Source organism: Lactuca virosa, chromosome 9, assembly GCF_052849685.1.
Source record: "Lactuca virosa cultivar CGN04683 chromosome 9, Lactuca_virosa_CGN04683_v6, whole genome shotgun sequence".
Taxonomy (NCBI): domain Eukaryota; kingdom Viridiplantae; phylum Streptophyta; class Magnoliopsida; order Asterales; family Asteraceae; genus Lactuca; species Lactuca virosa.
In genome coordinates, this window is record NC_136434.1 from 253,350,950 (window position 1) to 253,372,675 (window position 21,726).

At 35.6% G+C, this 21,726-nt stretch overlaps 1 protein-coding gene across 1 annotated transcript; it reads left to right on the forward strand.

Moving 5' to 3' along the window:
- Nucleotides 1-1,048: 1,048 nt before the first annotated feature.
- On the forward strand, nt 1,049-9,166 carry LOC145136885 (SNARE associated Golgi protein family). Its single transcript, XM_079070997.1, has 9 exons — nt 1,049-1,290; nt 1,610-1,671; nt 5,530-5,584; nt 5,694-5,792; nt 5,874-5,960; nt 7,247-7,363; nt 7,448-7,540; nt 8,106-8,136; nt 8,788-9,166. Exons 1-9 carry the CDS (start codon nt 1,192-1,194, stop codon nt 8,934-8,936), a joined length of 792 nt encoding a protein of 263 aa, XP_078927123.1. The 5' UTR covers nt 1,049-1,191; the 3' UTR covers nt 8,937-9,166.
- The last annotated feature ends 12,560 nt before the right edge of the window (nt 9,167-21,726 follow it).

Here is a 21,726-nt window from a genome sequence, read left to right on the forward strand (position 1 = left end):
ATATATATATATATATATATATATATATATATATATATATATATATATATATATATACTAGGTATGAGACCCATGTATTAAATGAGTTTATTTAAAAAAAATTAAATATGAAATTTTAACAATATGAGAAGTTTGAATTTATAAAAAAAGTGAGAAAAATTTTAAATTATTAAATTTAATGAGGCTTTAATACATTGAATATATTACATATATAAAGCCTTTCTAATAAATATCTTACATATATATTACCTTACATATTAAATGTGAAAATTTTAATTTAATTAAATGAAAATTACAATAAAATTACAAGTGGAAAATAGAAAATTCAAAAATTATAGAAAATGACATGTGTCCAAATGAAGGAGAAGAGGACATGTGACAAATTTTTTTTGATTTATTAGGGAGGATATATATATATATATATATATATATATATATATATATATATATATATAACGACAAATCTATTGTACTCATAAATCTATCTATATCGTAGATGAGACTTGAATCTCGACTTCGAAAATTAAGGAGAAAGAGAACACCTGATAATACTGCTAATACTACTAAGCTAGAAGCCATTTGATGATCTAACTTATACATGCCCCGATAAAGGAATACTATGAGTTGATCCCATCTATGAATCTAGGGATGCACATCTATTCGGGCTCAGACCGGACCATACTAAAAACCGAAAAACTAAAAACTGATTAAGTAGGAAATAGAGAATCGAGATCGGACCGAATACTCCGATTTGGTTCTACAAATAAACCGAAGAACTAGAAACTGATTTAGGGAAATAAAGAAATAAGAATCAAACCTAATACCCTTATTCAGAACCGAATACCCTAGTTCTGATTCGGTTCTACAATCGAGAATCAAACCGAATACACTCATTCTAATTCCAACCCGAATCTGATCAAGAACAAAAAATAAACAAAAATCAATTTAGAGGAAACCAAGAACCCAAACCAAACAAAATACCTCGGTTCGTGTTGGGGTTTGGGTGTTCCGTGGTGGTCAACTGTTGGTCCCTATATGAATCTATGATCCAACATTTGGGTATCCTGGAATTCTGAACACGTGACCGAGGGTTTGAGGCAATGCTCATCGTCAAAGCAAACCACCGCAGCAGAAAATAAGAAAGGCGACGAGCAGCGTGGAGGAGGCTCTTTTTATCAACATAATCAATTAATGGCGTCGTTCAATTGGGTTTCCTTTCTTAGAATTACTCTCCTTCTTCTCCTCGTAGCCGCCATCACCGTCGCTTGCTTTACTCTGCCCGTTGAAAAGGTCATCATCTATTTATCTAAGCATTTTGGATCTTATCTTGCTTTAGCTGAATCATCGATTTCTTTTTTTGCGTGGTTTAAGTTTTTATCATTTCATTTCATCTTCAATTTTTTACTTGATTTGTTTTACCAAATTTACTTGTTTCCAATTCACAACCATCTGGTTTCCCTGTAATATGGGCTTCATTTCCAATTCTGATTCATGTAATTGGAGATGAGCAGGCGAATTATTTGTTTGTTCTAGTTGTATTTTTCCAACTTGAAGCGTCTGTTCTGTAGAAGTTATTTATTGTTTATACTTTTTGCGTTTTTTTTTCCAGACATTGAAGGACTTTTTGTTATGGATTGAGCAAGATCTTGGTCCTTGGGGTCCTCTTGCATTGTAAGTAGACCAATATCACTGTTTGTGTGAATCTGAGGTATTACTTGGCTTCAAAAATTGTTTGTCTTGTTAGAATTCAATCATAAATGTTTGATCAACTTATTATCAGTTGTAACAGAGAGTAGGATGGGATTATGTAGAGTGGTTATCAGATTTAGCTACCAGGCACGATTGTATTTCTGAAATATGAAAAAGAAGATACCATTTCATCAGATAGTTATATCTCACGGCCAAATCTAAAATATGAAAATCCTAACAGAAACTTTAAGGAACTAATAATACCCAGAGCAGAAATTATTACAATATGTGGTCCAAAAACGAGCAAAATAGAAAAAGATTACTTTAATGTTACAAATTAATAAAATGAGTAACCCTTTTCCTCAAGGATTATGATTAGCTCAAATGTCAAATTCTGAAAGATCCCAAGTGTTGTGAGTTTGTCCATTGAAGTAGCAAAACCTGTGAGTTGGCTGTGTTTCTCTTGTCTAGTATTTCCAGTGGCAGATGTGGTGATCACCTTCTTCAAGTTAAAAAGTAGAAACGGTCCCTCCCTAATTCCTACACTCCTTTTCAGGAGCAAGTTTCATATCTTAGCCTGTCCTGTCTCATCTCCTGGACAGTTGTGTAAGGTTGCCAATTTGTGGAAAACCATCATGTGAACTGAGGGGGTGTTTGGGATTGCTTATTTAAAATAATTTAATACTTTTTATTTTTGTAAAAGTGTTTGGTTTAGATTATGCGGATGAATTGTTTTTTAGTGCTTGGCAAATTCTGCATATACATGTACAATGACAGACAGAGATGAAAGGCGCGTCGTTGGTCATGAAAACATATTATTTTTAGGGTTAAAACGAAGGATTAGTAGGTCCTGAGGTATGAACACTTTTAAATAAGTTAGAAGGAAACAATTGATCAATAAGCACTTTTTATTATTCCAAACATTCAAAAGTCCCATATTAACCATAATAAGTTAATGCTTTAACTCAAATACAAACCCAATCTCCCACTGCAAATGCAAATGCAAATGTTTCATCCCCTCCACAACACGAGAGCTTTTTGGTGGAGAAGCTCAACATTACTCAGTAGGTTTTTTAAGTTTGAACAGCTTATTTTGAACTTAATCAGTAGTCAATAAGCTCTTGAAAAAGCTCCAATTCTGGATGCTCTAATGTTTGTCTGCTGCTGCAACAACGGTGGTATTGGTAGAAAGTTAAAGTGGTAACAAATGTATTGGATCAAAAATAGGGAGACATTCAAAGCGTGGAACGTTGTATGAGTATGACTAGTCACTAGTTTGCTAATGGAAGCCGTTTAATGACCCATCCAGAAGTAGTAGTAGGCGGTGGGACTGGGACTGGAGGGACCCATACATATATTTCTAGGTATCTATCTGTTCAGTGATATCAATAGCGAGCATAGCGACCGCTATTGCGTTTTGCGAGGCGAGGCGTTCAAGGGTCGCTATGGGCTCAATAGCGACTGCATCGCGACGTAGCGACATTCTTGATTTTTTTTTTTTTTTTTTTTTAATACGGTATCTATAGACCCGTTTTAGGGTTTTTTTTAGTTGACTAAGTCAAAGAAGGTTCATACGCTCTTCTCTCGACCCCGCCTCCCTTCCGCTTCTTCAACTATTGCCAGCTCCTTTCCTTCTTCCTGCGATTTCTCTTGCAATCAAAGATTAATAGTCTTTTTTGGTAGTATGCATGTTTTAGAACTTATTTGAGTTAATAGTCTTGGGATTTTTAGCTTATTTATTAGTTATAATTGCTAATTAGGTGAAAGTAATAGTAGTATAAATTTTTTAATAGGTATTCTCTAAAAATGAAATAGCCGTCGCTATTTGATCGCTATCGCGACATAGCTTATAGGTAGGTTGTCGCTATGACCTCGCTATCGCCATCGATAACACTGTATCTGTTTAAGATCTCAGTTTGTCCATGTGAGCCTTCCAAAACTTAGTTGGTAAGGAATCTGTTACTAATTGATTATGTCAAGCTTGCTTCATAAAAAGTCTAGTAGCTACTACTGTGTAAAAGCTTGGAAGTGGTCAAACTTACTCGATAACAAAATCCATAAAATTTCTGGAATCTCAATTACCAACTGCTTGTTGGACACTTTCTGACTTGAGTTGCGGGTATACTGCTATCTATGGTTATGGTATGAAAAAGTTTAAGCTTCAATGATCGATCGATCCATCCATCATATTCATATGTATGTAGTAAGTAGCATTTTCCTACCACACACACTAAGGCTGTCCTTAAGAACATCTCTTTAAGTGCTGGAGGTTTAGCAACACTAAGTGCAATTTTGTTGTAGTCAACATATCTGAAATACCCAAACAACTAGAGAGGGCTCTTCTTCAAAAGTTCAAATTGCATTGCTCTTTGTGTCTGCAACCCAACATTGGTTTACTTAACATTTATGTGGTATTAGTATAGGGTTACATTCACATTCTTTGTGGTCCAGAATATGCTGAAGAGCATGATGATCGGTCTTGGTCTTCGTCTTAATAACACAAACCTCTCATCTCCTTCTCTCTCTCGGTATCAAGTCTCTGCTATTTGAAGTTTGTTTTGGATCAAGCAACTTCCATGTTCACAAGTGCTAGAACAAGAATTTGGGATATCAAATCCCTTCCCTGAATTAAAACCTTTTTTCTTGAGTAATTCAGTATAATAATACTTTAAAAACTGATTCAAGAATACCCTTAATTCCCTTATATTAGGTTGATGTCGTTTAACTATGTCTTGAATTCCGCATGACTGAAATAGTCCGCTTGGCTGCTGCATAGACTATTCAACAAATAAAGAATTCTTCCGGGTGAAGTACTTTTGGTGTAAAAGAAACAAAAACAAACTTCCTTAAATATTTTTTGAGTATCGAGTTTGTGGGATTCTCGCATAAGTTCATGTTCACAATCACCACACTCAAATACTTGGACATGACATCATCTTTCATCTCACCAACCATTCACTTCAGAGGTAGAGGTAGAGGTAGCTAACAATCAGATTTAGCTGCCCAATTCACTGTCAGCTACTGCACTTGTATTTCTTAAATATGTATTTTTTAATATATATATATATATATATATATATATATATATATATATATATATATATATATTTTGCATCATGGGGTTGCTACCTTAACAGAAACTTTAAGGAACCAGTATCCAGATAACAGATGAAAGCCTGTGGTCCCAATGTCACAAATATAAAAAAAAAAAAAAGGTTATTGTAATATTCTAATAAATAAAATGAGATGATATCAGAAGGCTTTACTCACCCACTAAGCTACAAGGGAAAATTGCAGATAATAGCAATGTACTTTGCTCTTGCTTCTAGTATGGGCAGTCTACTTTTTTTTTTTTTTTTTTTTAATAGCAACACACATCTTTTTACCCATGAACGTCTAGGATTATTACTTTGTCTTGATTTTAGTTTCAAATGAACATTTTTGTTAATTAGATTGTACATGGTTTTGACATGCAGTTTGTCTTTAGATCATATCATGCGTATCTTATGTGCCCTACTTTTGTCTCCAGTCCGGCATTTATCATGCAATTAGTGACAAAACGATGGTAAAGGCATGTCAAATATACATTTGAACAATGCTGAAGCAATAATATGATGTATACTAATGATAATGTTGTTTATTGAATCAAGACACCATGTCTGTCTAATACAGCATACACTAACATTCACCATTTCATTGATTAAAACTTTTAGATTCTGTGACTTGTCTTTGCCTCTGTGTGTGTGTGTGTGTAGTTATAACTTGAAACTTTCTTGGGTTGGCAATTGGCAATTGGCAATTGGCATAACATAATCATACCTAACCGAACTGACCCTGCAGGGCTGTTGCATATATTCCTTTAACAGTTCTGGCAGTTCCTGCATCAGTACTTACTGTAAGTTGATTTCAACACCCAAAAGCAAGTGTGTGTGTGTGTGTAAGTGTATGTGTATGTGTATGTGTATGTGTATGTGATAGTGATAGCGGTGTTTCTTCCCTTCCAGCTGGGTGGTGGTTATCTCTTTGGTTTGCCTATCGGTTTTCTTGCTGACTCCATTGGTGCTGTGATTGGTGCAACTGCAGCATTCCTTATGGGCAGAACAGTAATATTATTATTTTTTAAATCAAGTTGTTTTTATAGCATGCCATGATCGTAATCTTGTTTCTCTTAAGTTTCTTTGCAGATTGGGCGATCGTATGTTATTTCCAAGTTGGAGGATTACCCACAGTTTCAAGCTGTTGCAATTGCTATTGAAAAATCTGGATTTAAGGTATTTTGATTCCATTTTTCATATGGTGGGTGGGTTTAGCATAAATAACAAAAGTATTGGCATTGACAATCAAGCTACAAATTACTTAAACAGCATAACTTTTGCATGTTTTAGGTTGAAACGAGCAAGAAATCTCTTTATCCTTCCTTTTTATGTTTATGGAATGTAGCAACTACTTTGAATTCTAAATCCGGAATTCACAGGAAAGGATATTTATTACGAGGGTGCATATGTTTTCTCAAGGGTCATAGATCTATCAAAAGAATTGCAATCTTTGGGCATGTTTGCTTAAGATTCCTTTCCATGGCTGCCGTGTTTGGTTGCCTTGTCAAAATGGATGGAATTTGATCCCATAGGCATTCAATCCTTTTAATTCCATGTTTGATGGATTTCAATTTTCAACATTCCTTGGTGTGAGTAGAAAAAATTTAATTCCTTTTTTCCTTTTTATTAAAAGACCAAAATATCCCATTTTATATATATATTGAAATTGATAAAATTAACAATATTCCATCATAAATAATTACTCTAACTTTTATTTTTGAAATCCATTTGATTAAGTATCGACAAAACGTGTGACATTATAATTCCTTCGAATACCAAATCCCTCACATTTCAATTCCTTAGACGTACGTATCCAATTCTTTCCAAAAACATTATGTGAACCAAATGTTCCATTAAGAAATTAGGATCGTAAGGAATTGTAATATTTCACGTTTTTGGTTGGGCAGGAAATAGAATGGAATTCAATTTTATTTATGTATTTATTTATTTTAATGCACACTTAGAGGCACACACACACACACACAGTTTCAGAAATATTATTCAAATTTAAATACCTTTTAATTATACTTCATTATTTATTCATTTTAATATATACATATAATGGGGGGATATGTTGGCCATTTACCAGACAAGGGAAGAAATGCTATTGAAATCCTTCCGAGCTTGGGAGGAATGGTGAATTCCATCCATTTGGCAACCAAATATGCACCATTTTCGTCAGATTCCATTGGACCTTAAAGGAAAGAAAAATACATAACATACTATCATTTTCTATAATGCATTGCAGCTGAATAGTTTTGTTCTTTTGTTACCCTTTGACCTTACATTAGCATAGCAAATTAATTAACATTTTTATAGAGAATTATTTCGCGGTGATGTTTTTGTTATTGCAATTTTATCATATACTACTATTTTATTGCTTATGATGGTGTTGGTGTCTTAAATCTTAATGATATGATAGAAAAAGAATTGGTCTAAAATAAATTATGTTGGCTTGGCAGATTGTCTTGCTGCTTCGGCTTGTTCCGTTACTTCCGTTTAACATGTTGAATTACCTTTTATCCGTGACTCCAGTTTCCATATGGGAGTACATGATGGCTTCATGGTTGGGAATGATGGTATGGTATAATCAATTCACTCAAGACATTTAACCATGCCCTGTTTTCATACTTACTTATACTTATTACTTATGTGGTTATCAGCCGATTACCTTTGCACTTGTGTATGTTGGAACAACTTTGAAGGACCTGGCTGCTGTTACTCATGAATGGAGTCAATTCTCAAAAACTCGTTTGGTAATATATATATGTCTATGCCTATGCCTGTTTTATTTTGAATATTTTCTATTTTTTCGTTCATGCATCTCATTAGTCGTGCTTGTGTTTGACTTGGAATGCATTCATTTCATTGCCTTGTACTTACTGGATGTCAATAAGAAAACCTTTGGTAAGGTCATCCCTAGAAACTAGAAAGTTTGTTCTGTGTCATCCCGTCCTAGAATTAGTATATAATTATCTAATGATGTTTGATGGTTTGAATCGTGAGAAGAAATACCAAAAACGCAACAAGAGTTGTATTGTACAACTTTTAATAATTTAGTATTATTAGTAATTATGGTATTTATCTTATTATTGCTGGGATTTGATTTGTTTGTTTTTAAAAGTTTCCTAATTTACGTTTAGGTCAGAATAAATTGGGGAAGTTACGTTTTGATTGGTGATCTCCCTTTCTTTTTTTCTTTCTTTTCAATTCCATTATGTATACTATGTGATTGATGATTATACCATCCATCTATCTCGCATGCGTAATGTAAATAAATAAACTTTGTCTGATTGAAAATTTTCTTTTTGGTGTACGCAGGCACTAGTTGTTCTAAGTTTTGTGGTGTCTGGTAAGTTCCTTATATGACATGATGTCACTGGGACAAAAATTGCAAATTTTCATTCAACGCAAAAATTGGGATGTGGACATGGACTCTCCCATCCTCATTATTGAAACAAGAAACAACGTATTTCCATTTATTAATTTATGATGGCATTTTACTTCCACTCTTCATATTACAACACTCTACTTTCCATTTTTTAAATATTATTTAAGCTATTGTACTTTCAAAAAGAGAAATTAAATATCTTACTTTTTGTTCCTACAAATCCTCCTATCCAATTAAATAGTGACATGTGTAACATTTAATGTTCATTTAATGATATTTTAATATACTAATATGACATATATCATCATTTAATTGGGTAGTAGGATTTGTAGGAACAAAAGTAGGAGGATATTTAATTTCTCCCACCCAATTATCGGGCTATTGTACTTGAAAAAATCTACTCAAGTGGAGCATGGCAGTAAAATTGGTTTGTATTTTGATGAAAGCTGCTTGCCTAGATTGGGTATATTTTTGAAAGTGTAATAATAGGAAGAAATAAAAATTATGCTCTAAGGAACAAATAAATGAAAACGAGTTGCTATTTCTTGCATATTCGAAAATAGCCCTAGAAACCTTGTTCATTTAGTTAGTACTGAAATTGGTTGGTTGCAGTGGTGTTGATGGTAGTTGTGACGAAAGTTGCAAAGTCGGCTCTTGAGAAGGCTTTGGCAGAAGATGTGGATAAAGCTGTAGTAGATGACATCGGCAGCAATTCATCCACTGTTGTAGATCTGCATGAGCCGCTGCTTGTGCAAGATTAGATTGATATTCATTCTTCCAACATTTCTCTCTATTCCTGTATGTATAGTCTACAAACAAAAGACCAAAATTACTGTAAATACATAAGTCATTATTCGTAAGCTAGAGTCGGATTTTATTTTAGAAAAATTAAATATCCTCCTACCTTTTTTTTTTTTTTTTTCTTACTTATCTTTCCACTCATATAAAACAATGACATGTGAAATGTATTAATTTCCATCTCTTAATTTTCCCTTTTGATTTTGACACTTGTTTTGATTTAGTGAGTAGGAAGAAAAAGTCAGGATGATATTTGATTTCTCTTTATTTTATTCTTTTTACTACTTTGTATTGCATGCCTAGCGAAACGACTCTCACTTATTACTTCGGTTGGACTAGACTTAGACTCATGTCCTCAAGATAAAAGGTGTACAACCAAAAAAACATGAATGAGATGGACAAAAGTTCCACATCTAAAAAGGTGAAACAAACTCATTCTTAATTTATGTTATTATTATTGTTCAAAAGTATTCTTAGAAAACTTGTCTGGTTTTGCCCCTAGTGACAATAATGTTGGTGAATTGTTTCACCAATTGTATTTGAGTGTACCTCCGATGATCTGCGAAGATTGGAACTCGTCGGAACAACTCACATTGGTTTCGCAGTTTGGTGTTTTACCCGTCGGTTATAGCTATTATCCAGTGGTTACATTAGAAATCTGAATTAGTGAATATGGACTTGGTTTTTGACCTTGTATTTATCTTATTAAAATGTCTGTTTTTTTTGTGATAGGTTTGATTGTTGGAGACAATTTTGGGACAAAAAAACTATCTTGTGACAGCTTTCAAACAAGTGGCATACTTAACCATATTTTGGTCAAAATTTTGGTATACACGGAGTTTTCTCTCATTTTACGAGTCTTATCCAATTGAGGATCTGAGAGTACCACCAAAATACTTCGATTTGAAAGTGTAACACGATTCTCATAATTCCAAGTGCAATTCTTACCCCAAAATTCTAACAAATATCAAAGTATTTGTGATCATGGCAAGTGGTGATTACGTGAAGGACATGACAAACAAGCTTGACAAACTGAACAAATTTGAAGGGCAAGATTTTTGTAGATGGCAGAAGAAGATGCACTTCTTCTTACTACTCTGAAAGTGGTGTATGTTCTGAGTATACCCATGCCAGAATTTGCTAAAGATGAAACTTTGGAGTAAGGGTGAGCATAATAACCGAAAAACCGAATCAAAATCAAATTAACCAATATAACCGAACCATTTTAAAAACCGTTGGTTTGGTTTCGAATTTTTGTTAACCAATAACTAACGGTTCAGTTATGGTTTTATAGGTTAACCGAACCATTATTAACCGAATCGCTAACTTTATATTTTAATATATAAAAATTATAGATTATATATAAAATAATATAGTTAAACTTATTTAAGACCCATTAAAATTTTAAAATATAATCCATTAATCCTCACTTATCAGGAGACGGGCGAGCAATCAAAACATCAAAGGCTGATCAGGCAGACACACACAATCTTCCAATCATGCATTGAGTTAGATTATCGATTAATGTTGTAATTCCTAATCGACTAATTCTACAATTTGTAAACATTATTCATAATTAGTTCAATCTTCACACTCATAATCCTAATCGAAGGCTTCTCACACCGTTAATCATAATCAAAGATTGTTTTGACTTTATAGTCCTATTCGAAGGATTTTTTGACTTTATAATCAAGACTTCTAGGTAAGTTAAGTTTTTGTTCTTCTTAACTTTGTGATATATTAAAAACTGTTTTTGACTTAATCACATTGAATGTATATGAGTGTTTGACCCCTTTTTTTTTTTTTTAAATCCAGATAACACATAATATAACACACAATATGAACGTTTGACTCTTTTATTCTACAGTTTTGATTTAATTGCATTGAACATGTATGAATATTTGGCTTTATTTTAATGTTAATATCAATTATCAATATATGAAATTATTAATGTCAATTTTTTTTAATTATATTTTTATTGAATGTTTTTTATTTTGAATGTGACTATGTGTTATCTCACTTTGAGTATTAAATGTACACATTTTATTCTATTACTATAAGCTAGGTTACAAACATTGGCGCCAATGACTTTTTTGTATTTTCTTTTCATTTTTATGCCAATATACTGCGCCAATGACTTTTTTGTATTTTCTTTTCATTTTTATGCCAATATACTTTGGCCATTTATATTATTTCGAACATTATGGTTAACCAATATTAACCATTAACCAAAACTGTTAACCGACAAAAACCATTAACCATAACCAATATTAACCATACTCAATGGCTACCAAAATGCATTAACCAATCATAATGGTTATGGTTTGGTTTTGACCAATAACCGAACAAAAACGTCCTATACACACCCCTACTTTGGAGGCAACAAGAAGAAGATCAAAGTGGAACAATGATGACTACATCTATCATGGTCATATTCTCAATGGTATGTCTGACTCTCTGTTTGATATCTATCAAAATGTTGAAACTGCAAAAGAACTTAGGAAGAGTACACGACTGGAGATGCTTCACGTAAGAAGTTTCTTGTCAATAACTTTATGGGTTACAGTATGACTGACTCCAGGCCTGTTATGGAACAATTCCATGAAATGTTAAAGATCAAGGGAAAGTTTGCTCAACACAATCTGAAAATGGATTAAACTATTTCTATCGTTGTGATTATTGACAAACCGCTCCCTTCCTGGAAAGATTTTAAACATAATCTGAAACTTAACAAAGATGAATTAACTTTGACTCGACTTGGAAGCCGTTTACGGATTGAAGAGTCCTTAAGGAATCAAGAACTTGATAACAATCCTAAAGGCAAGAACCAAGTTGGTTCCCCTTTTGTGAGCATGGTGGAAGAAGAAAGTTCAAAGAATCCCAAAAAGTCTAATGGAAAAAGGAAGTTTAAAGGAAAGGATTACAAGTCTTCCAAGAAGAAGGAAAAAGTGGTTTGTTGGAATTGCAACAAACCAGGTCACTTCAAAAAAGATTGTAGTCCTCGTAAAGTGAACAAGGATGGTGCTAGTGATGCGATTATGGAAGGCGATTCTCCAACTTCAAATTTCCAGCCCAACTACAAGTGGTCACGATCGGTTGCGAACGGATATGAACGATCACAATCTGTCGGAAGGCGTTTCTTCAGCGAAAACTATGAGTCTGGAGGCGATAAGTTGTGACGGGCTGTTGATGGATGCGAACGAGTGTGATTGGGTGCGAACGATCGCAAGGTGTTACATTCACATTTAGACTGTTGCAAAGGATGGAACACATCAGAGTTGTTTGGACTAATTCGTTGCGAATGGGATTCAAGGCAAAGAATTACGGCTGGTTCCGACCAATCGGAATGCATCAGAGTCTCATGTTACGACGGGGTGCGAATGTGATTCTCGGATGCCATCAGATCCTTATTCCAACAGCTTGGTTCTGATGGGCTGTTACTTGGTGTTGGCTCCGATGGGTGACTTGTTGTTGGTTTCGATTCTGAACACATCTTACATTCCATTGGACTACTCGGTTCCAATGGGACATTTGGATGCGATGGATAACTTGGTGTTGGATTATTTATTATGTCGTGTCAAATTTATTATGTACGTAATTAGTCTTTATTAACAGATTGGGCCTGTCCATCCATCATTATGATGCTAGGGTTAGACTATTTATAGTGCATACATGTATCGTTCTAGGTCAATCATTTTGTATTGCCCTACATTGCTTTTACAGAAAAGTTCTTGGCGAACTCTTCTAAAGCTTTGATTATATAAAACAGTCGACACATCTTTGATTATTGTTCTTATAGTTTGATTCACTTTACTGTTACTGAATCTATCGATCTTTAAGTTATTGTTTCATCAATTGGTATCAGAGCAGGAGATTGTGTAACTCATACGCAAATCTTTTGTCGAGTATTATTAGGGTTTTGAGTTTCTGGTGGATTTGTTCTTGTCATCTTCATCGTTTTCATCGATTGTAGACGTTAGATCTGGGTCCTTGTTTTACCCTAAACTCGATTATTGTTTTACACATCTGATTCTATATAAGTTTTTGTGAATCAACATCATGCAACCAGAAGATCCTCATACTCTTTCCTTCAATCTGTCCAGCAACATCGGATCTACTACCAGAGTCCCAATCCTTTTTCCGCAGGATTATGAGGTCTGGGCACTGCACTTTGAAGACTACGTTCTTGGCCTTGAGGATCATGGCACTTTAATATGGGAAGCCATGACCCATCAGACGTTCGCACACACTGCTACAAGGAGGATCATTAAGACTCAAGCCGAATCAATACTCTTCTTGTTGACGTTAAAGATGTCTCAAGATGAAAAAGACAAACTGCTAAGAAACATCAAAGTGATGAGAATAATCAGGTTCACTCTTCCTCCAGACACTTTTCATCTGGTAAGTTCATGTGATACTGCGAAGGAGATTTGGGACAGGTTGAAAGAGCTTTATTCAAGTGATGTAGATCTGGAACACTCAGTTCAAACATTACTTCTTTCGGAGTTTGGTGCTTTTGTTCAGAAGTTTGATGAAAAGCTTGATCAGACCTTCAACCGTTTTAATCATCTATTGAGCAGAATGCTTAAACATAATCTCAAGCGTGAAAAGATTAAGCAAAAGGTTACATTTATGAATGGATTAAGGCATGAATGGAAAGCTGTAGTGTCCACAGTAAAAGCTCCTGAACAGTTTAAGAGTTATACTCTGGCAAAGCTTGTGGGAATTCTAAGATCCCATGAACATGAGGTGACGAAGGATGTGAAGATTGTGTCCAACATAGGTTCATTGGCCTTGGTTGCAAAAGGAAAAAAGGTTGCTGAAGAAGATTTTGAATCCGACTTTTCGGATAGTGAACTTACCAAAGAGGAACATGCTCTTATGGTATCTAATCCCAAAAAGTTCATCAAAAAGAATTTGGTCGGTTTAAGAACATGAACAAGCAGGGAAACTTCAGCTCTGAAAGGTCAAGAGAAGAGAGCTTCAAGAACTCTCAAAAGGAAGAAGACAAACAAGAGAAAAAGTTGTTGGGAGATTCTGGCTATGATTGCAATTACTGCCATGACAAGAATCATTTTGCTAAGGATTGTAAGTTAAGAAGGTTGAATGAGAAGAAGGAGGATGAGAAAGACGAAGCCTACTATCTTAGGAAGATAGAGGATTTGAAGAAAAAGAATGTTGGGAACGCGAAGCCTGCTTTGATTGTGCAGGAAGGTGGTAATGAATTTGGTAGTTTTGAAGTTTGGTCCACTGATTCCGAAGATGATAAGGTTCGGAAGCCCACAAATGGTGGATGTTTTGTTTCTAAGTCTGAAGCATTGGGGTATGAAGGAAGGTCTCTGATGGTTCAGAGCGGGGTCCCGGAACAGAGGGGATACGTAACTGATGGCGGAGAGCCATCTGATAATTGTTTTGCTGCGAGACCTGTTTCTGAACAGGTGAGTGAATGCGAGAAGGTCATCAGTAAGGTACACTCCATACTCCAATCTATTAATATTCTTGTTTCACGTTACGAATCTGAATTAGATGATTTAAATTACACTTTCTCTAATTTTAGCGATAGTTTAAAGATAACTCGTCTAAACAATTCTAACCTAAGTGATCAAATCAGCAGGATAACAAATAAAAGTGAAGAGAGGAGAATATGGATAGGGAAGCTGGAGTTAGAGCTTAATAGGTCAAAAGATGATGTTATTTATCTTAAGAGAGACAATTTAGCACTTTTAAAACAAATGAATATTTTCTGTTTAATTACAAAGCGGTTATATTTCAATATTACTCAACTGCATCTTGATTGTGAAATAGGTAAAAATATACACAAAATGATTTTACCCTTTCTCGAATTGAAAGAGGATGAAATCGATGTAGAGTGCTATAAGTGCGAATCCATTGTGTCATCTGATGATGTTTTCGAATCTTACAAAATTGGACTTGGCAAAATTGAAGCATATATTCAGTCCAAAGAACATAAAAACATGTTAAAACAAATGTTAGATGGAAATGATAAAAAACATATTAAATCTGATACTATGCAAAATTTTGACTCGTTATGCACAAAATTGAGTTCTGAAAACACTTTTGATGTTGAAAATGTTTCTGAATTTGACGAAAGTGACATGAGTGAGATTTTTGTAGAGGATGAGATCGATTGTTCAGCATTTATACAAAATGAGTCTGAACCAAAGAAAAATTTGATTTCTGAAAATTCAATTGAATATATTCGTGTTGTTGAAAATAAAGGTTCAGAAGTTTTAAAAGCAAAAGACACAGTATTTCCGAAAGTTCATACAGTCCCTAATCAAGTCTTTGTAAAAACCGGACTGAACAAAAACGACACGTCAGAACTAACGTCCATTTTTAATGATGATAATGTTGATGGTTGTGACGAATTTTTCTGGTCTAGACCAATAGACAATTTGGACGAAACAAAAGGTCTTTCCGAAATGACCTCTTGGAAAACGAAAGGAAAATATGTTTCGGAACCACTGGATCTTGTTGAATTTCGTTATGACCAGGCGGACCAAGTGGCACCAAGGATATACTCAGTGAAACTTCTTCTGAACAACATGAAAATCCTGTTAGAAAAGAGAAACCTAGAGCTAATATTCATAAGTCAGCTGAGGAACTTATTGCTAAAAAACGAAAAATGAATGCTAGATATCAGAAAAACTTAAAAGAAAGAAAGCGTTTATTGAAATCTAAACATTCCAATTCTGTTAACCCAGAAAGATCTGTAAATCAAAATGCAAAATTCTCTCCAAATCCGAAACCTAAATCGTTTTCAAAGCCACAGTCTTCAACTCCACAGGTTTCAAAACCAAAAGTTTTTCCGAAACCATCATTTTCAAAACAAAGGAAACCTTTGGAAAAGACAAAACCCATTTTTTCTCCAAAAACAAATGTTTCAAAATCTGTCAACACATAAAAAGATGTTAAGGGCAAAAATAAAGTAGTTTCGGAACCATAGATTTTTCTCGAGGAATTCGAAGCGAACTTGAAAAAGGAGAAAATGGCATTTGAAAAGAAGATGGCTGAAAAACACAAGGATTTTATTTAAAGAAAAACAATTCCTGTTGAGTTTAATCTTTGTGATAATAAAATGAAGGTTTTTAAAATATTCAGAGGAGAGAATAGTGTTTTTCTCAAAAGAACCTTCCGGGTTGATACGAAGGTAACTTTTCTTGTTTATAAGAAAACCTCACAAGGACCCAAGAAAGTTTGGGTTCCTAAATCTCTCTGAATTTTGTAGGTAATGCGTGACGAACAAAACGACTCTGAATGATATATCGACAGTGGTTGTTCGCGTCACATGACAGGAAGGAGAGAAGAACTGAGGGAATTCCGATCGCTGAAGGACGGTGGCAAAGTGAAATTCGAAAATAATGCCACAGGTAAGATCAAAGGATATGGCATGATTACGAATGGTGAATTCTCCATTCGGAAGGTAGCATATGTGGAAGGCCTGCAACATAACCTGATAAGAGTTTCGCAATTGGTTGTCGGTACAGGGCTGAAAGTATCATTCGATGATGAGGGATCTGAAATCATAGAGAAGAAAATAAAGGCAGTGCTTCTGAAACCCAAAAGAAAGGGAGAGATGTTTCCTTTGAACATAAAACTGATCACCAAAAAGCCTTCAATTTTCCTACTTACGAAAGCATCTTCGGATGACAGTTGGCTATGGCACTGAAGGCTCTCGCATATGAAATTCAAGGACATCAACAAAATTGTACTTGGCGATCTTATACGAGGACTTCCTCTTCTGAAGTTTGAGAAGGAACATCTGTGTGCAGCATGCAGACTAGGAAAGCAAAGTCGCAAAAGTTACTTGACAATAATAAACACCGTAGTAATCAAGCCGCTAGAACTTTTACACATTGATCTCTATGGTCCATCTGCCATCGAGAGCATTGGTGGTAATAAGTATATTCTAGTGATAGTTGATGATTTTTCTAGATTTACTTGGGTTTATTTTCTTAGACAGAAATCAGATGCAACTTCGAAACTAAAGGACTTCATCAAGTAGATCGAGATCAAATTGCGAAAGCCCGTTCGGAACGTACGCAATGATAACAGTTCAGAAATAAAAAACCAAGTGTTTGAAGAGTTCTTCACTGAAATAGGAGTCTCTCACAACTTCTCTGCTCCTTACACTCCTCATCAGAATGGTGTCGTTGAAAGACGAAACCGATCTCTCTGTGAAGCTGCAAGGACTATGCTATCTTTTGCGAACCTTCCACTATACATCTGGGCTAATGTTAACGGAACTGTCTGTTTCAATCATAATCGCTCTTAAATCAATACGAGATTCCTTATCACTCCTTATGAGATTCTAAATAAACGAAAACCTAACGTTAAGTTCTTTCATGTCTTTGGTTCCAGGTGTTTCATATTTAATTTAAAAGAACAACAGAACAAATTTGATGTAAAAGCTGATGGCTTTTTAGCACTATATCAATCCGACGGTGCACATACAACCCTAATGCTTTGGATCTAAGTTTTCTCAAGTTATACATGCAATTTTCTTTTATCCAAAGCATGAACCCTAACCAGCATACAATTTTGAGATTTACAACATAAAACAAGTTAGATGAATACCTCTTTGTTGTAGCTTGTAGAACTTGGCTTTTCAAGAGCTTAGTACCTCAAATGTGATACCTCAAATAAGTCACAAACACCAAGAACAATGGAGGATTATGAGAGAGAGGCTAGGAGGCACCAAAAATCGGCTAGGGTTTCTTCTTGGAAGTCTTGGCCGATTTTGGAAGTGCTAGGGGTTACATTTATAGTGTGGAATTCCTAGGGTTTTAACTTGTAAACCCTAATTCATTTACTTAGGCCTTTAAGCAATCCAATAACTCATTTGATAGGCCCTTTGGACTAAATCTTCATGGACTCTCACATAGATTTAGTCCATCCCTAATCAACGTGGATCATTAGCCCAAACTATATGTATTACTGATTTACCTAATCAGTCCCCGTTAACTTAATCAGTCTCTTTTGATCACTAAACTAATTCCAAATTAATTCCTGATCAATACCAATTAAATAATATGATTTCTCAATTAATATATTATTCTTATAATATATTAATAAATCACAAATAACCTTTTTCTCAAATATCCATCCTATCAAATTGCTCTGGTGAAGGCAACCCAAAAGGACCATGCTACTATCGGGTCAAGTACATACCAATTATTGTTATGGGCTTAGACACCTAATCCAACAGTCTCCCACTTGGATAAGTCTAATAACTATAACTGCCAATGCAACTTCAAAATCCGATTAGCAATCGTAGCTCTCAAAAGTCGCTTTCCAACTCTGATCTAGTCAATAACCCGTCCTTTAGATAAGGGATCATATAATCATCTATTCTACAAGATATCGTGTGGTCAAAGACATGGAATAAAGTCATACTTATTGTCCAACAGTTTGTTTCCCGATTTTTGATTTGTTTGACATAGAACTTAATTGAACACATCAATTGAGTCTTGACCGGGCCTGACACATAAGTCAAAACAAAATCATCGAGGGGCCCATGATATCGCTTTTAATCCTCTTAGGATAAAAGGAACAGATAAACTTCGACTTATATGCTTGTACTAATTACTTGTTAAACTAAACACAACAACACGTTTTATAACATCAAGTTACTGGTGCGTTTTCATACTATCAATGCACAACCAACTCGTAATCAACAACTCATATATATTGGTTTGAAAGACTATACAATATTATCGTCTCACAATCACTCGTGATGAATTCCATGAAGTGATTCATGTGAGCGTGGGTTTAATCCAATACTCAAATCTTATTTCAGGAGCACTCATGAACGTTGTAGGAAACTTTTGCTATGTCTAAACACTTTAGACAATCTACAAGCCAATTCATGACAATCTAACTTCATAACTTACTTCCAAAGTATGATCGCCTGTGGATAGTTCGAATAATCATATTTTTCTGGAAGTCAAAACATGCAAAAGTGAAACATAAAATAAACAATTGACAGAAGACAGTAAACTTTACTTATAAATAAAACCCTTATTATTTAATTATCAAATGTCAATTACATTTATTTATTACAAGTTTCTAACTGCCTATCTAATCACTAAAACTAATATCGTCCCTTAGGCCAATGCTCTTAGCATGCTGTAAATGTTTAACCCTACTCAGTCTCTTCGTAATAGGATCTGCTGTGTTATCCTCTGACGATACCCTCTTCATTACGAGGAGTCCCTCTTCTACTCGATGTCTTATGAAGAGATATTTTCTGTCGATGTGCCTAGATCTGCCATGATCTCTTAGTTCCTTGGTTAAGGCGACCGCACCCTCGTTGTCACAGAAAATCTCCATAGGCTCCTTTACAGCTGGTACAACTCCAAGGTCTCCGATGAAGTTCTTTAGCCATATTGCCTCCTTCGACGCTTCACTTGCTGCTATGTACTCTGATTCGCACGTTGAATCAACCATAATCTCATGTTTGGAACTTTCCACGTTACTGCTCCTCCATTAATGGTAAATACCCAGCCCGATTGAGAGCGGAAATTATCTCTGTCGGTCTGAAAGCTGGCGTTAGTATACCCTGTCACTCTCAAGTCATCACTCCCACCGAGGGTAAGGAACCAGTCCTTAGTCCTCTGCAGGTACTTAAGAATGTTCTTTACTGCTATCCAATGAGTTCTACTAGGATTCCCTTGATATCGACTAACCATGCTCAAAGCAAAAGCCACATCAGGGCGAGTACATGTCATAGCATACATGATCGAGCCAACGATAGAAGCATATGGTACTCGACTCATTTCTGCTATTTCGGCATCGGTACTCGGACTCTGAGTCTTACTCAGTTTGGTATTGCTCTGGATAGGCAATTCTCCTTTCTTGGAATTCTCCATGTTGAAATGTTTCAACACCTTGTCCACGTAGGTACTTTGACTAAGTCCTATTAGTCTTTTACTCCTATTTCTCAATATCCTTATCCCTAGAATGTAAACAGCTTCCCCGAGGTCCTCCATTGCGAAACACTTCCCAAGACAGGACTTAACCTCCTGCAAGGTTGGAACGTCGTTTCCTATGAGTAATATGTCATCCACATACAACACCAGAAAGCTAACTATACTCCCACTAGCCTTGACATATACGCAGGACTCATCCTCACTTCTCGAAAAACCAAACTCTTTAACTTTCTCATCGAAACAAAGATTCCATCTGCGAGACGCTTGCTTTAGTCCATAGATGGATTTCTCAAGCTTACACACTCTATTAGGGTACTTCGCATCTACAAAACCCTCTGGCTGACACATGTAAACATTCTCAGCCAACTTCTCATTAAGATAAGCAGTTTTGACATCCATCTGCCATATTTCATAATCATGAAACGCAGCTGTAGCTAGCATAACCCTTATAGATTTGATCTTCGCTACCGGTGAGAAGGTCTCGTCATAGTCAACTCCAGGAGTTTGAGTAAAGCCCTTCGCAACCAATTGCGCCTTATATGTGTGTACTTTCCCATCCATGTCAGTCTTCTTCTTGAAGATCCACTTGCCTCTTTCCACTTTGCAGACTCTTGGCTCGCCATGGCTTCCTTGTAGTTGTTAGGTTCATCCAAATTTATCAGTGTACTATCACTAATAAACGTATCACCCTCAGTAGTTATATGGAATCCATATAATACGAGTGGAACACTAACTCTACTGGAATGTCTAAGAGGTAAGGACTCGTCAACTGGTTCAACAGGAGTCTCATCCTTAGCTTGAGCGCTAGTGTTAGAGGTTCCTTCATCGCTTAACTCTTGAAGCTCTTCAAGGTGAATTTGCATCCCACTATCCTCTTGGCATATGAGTTCTCTTTCACAAAAAACACCCCTTCGCGCTACGAAGACCACGTTATCACTAGGTCTATAGAAAAACTATCAAAAGGATTTCTATGGGTAGCCGATGAAAATACAACGCTCACTATGAGGTTCGAGCTTGCTGTGAGTCTCTCGTCTTACGAAAGCCTCGCAACCCCAAACCTTGATATGCGCTAACAATGGAACCTTCTCTGTCCACATTTCGTGAGGTGTTTTGGCAACCTTCTTAGTTGGGACTAGATTAAGGATATGGGCGGCAGTCTCGAAGGCATACCCCTAGAATGAGATAGGTAACGAAGCTCGACTCATCATGGAGCGAATCATGTCTAACAAGGTTCGATTGTGCCTCTCAGCCACACCATTCAGCTGTGGTGTCCTAGGTGGCGTCAATTATGAAACAATTCCACATTCCTTAAGATACTCGTGGAACTCGATACTAAGATACTCACCATCTCGATCAGATTGGAGCATCTTTATCTTCCTGCCCAATTGATTCTCCACTTCTTGCTTAAACGCTTTGAACTTTTCAAAGGTTTCCGACTTGTGCTTGATTAAGTAGATATATCCATATCTGCTATAATCATCGGTAAAGGTTGCATAGAAGCGGTTAGCATCCTTGTGGCGGATCTGAAGGGTCCACACACATCGGTGTGTATGAGATCCAACAAACCCTCACCTCTTTCACAAGTACCAGTGAAAGGTGACTTGGTCATCTTTCCAAGCAAACAAGATTCTCACGTGTCATCCGACTTTAAGTCAAATGACTCCAGCACTCCATCCTTTTGGAGTTGGGTCTTGTTGACATGTCCAAGACGACAATGCCACAATCATGCCTTGTCCAAACCATTGGACGAATCAATATGCAATACATTATTTCCTAAGTTGTCTACAATCATCACCGTTTC

What these genes read in the sequence shown, in the direction of transcription:
- LOC145136885 (XM_079070997.1), top strand. Translation starts at nt 1,192, where the DNA reads ATGGCGTCGTTCAATTGGGTTTCCTTTCTTAGAATTACTCTCCTTCTT. An exon ending in TTGAAAAATCTGGATTTAAG is followed by an intron (nt 5,961 to 7,246) that starts GTATTTTGATTC and finishes TTGGCTTGGCAG; the next exon opens with ATTGTCTTGCTGCTTCGGCT. An exon ending in AATTCTCAAAAACTCGTTTG is followed by an intron (nt 7,541 to 8,105) that starts GTAATATATATA and finishes TGGTGTACGCAG; the next exon opens with GCACTAGTTGTTCTAAGTTT.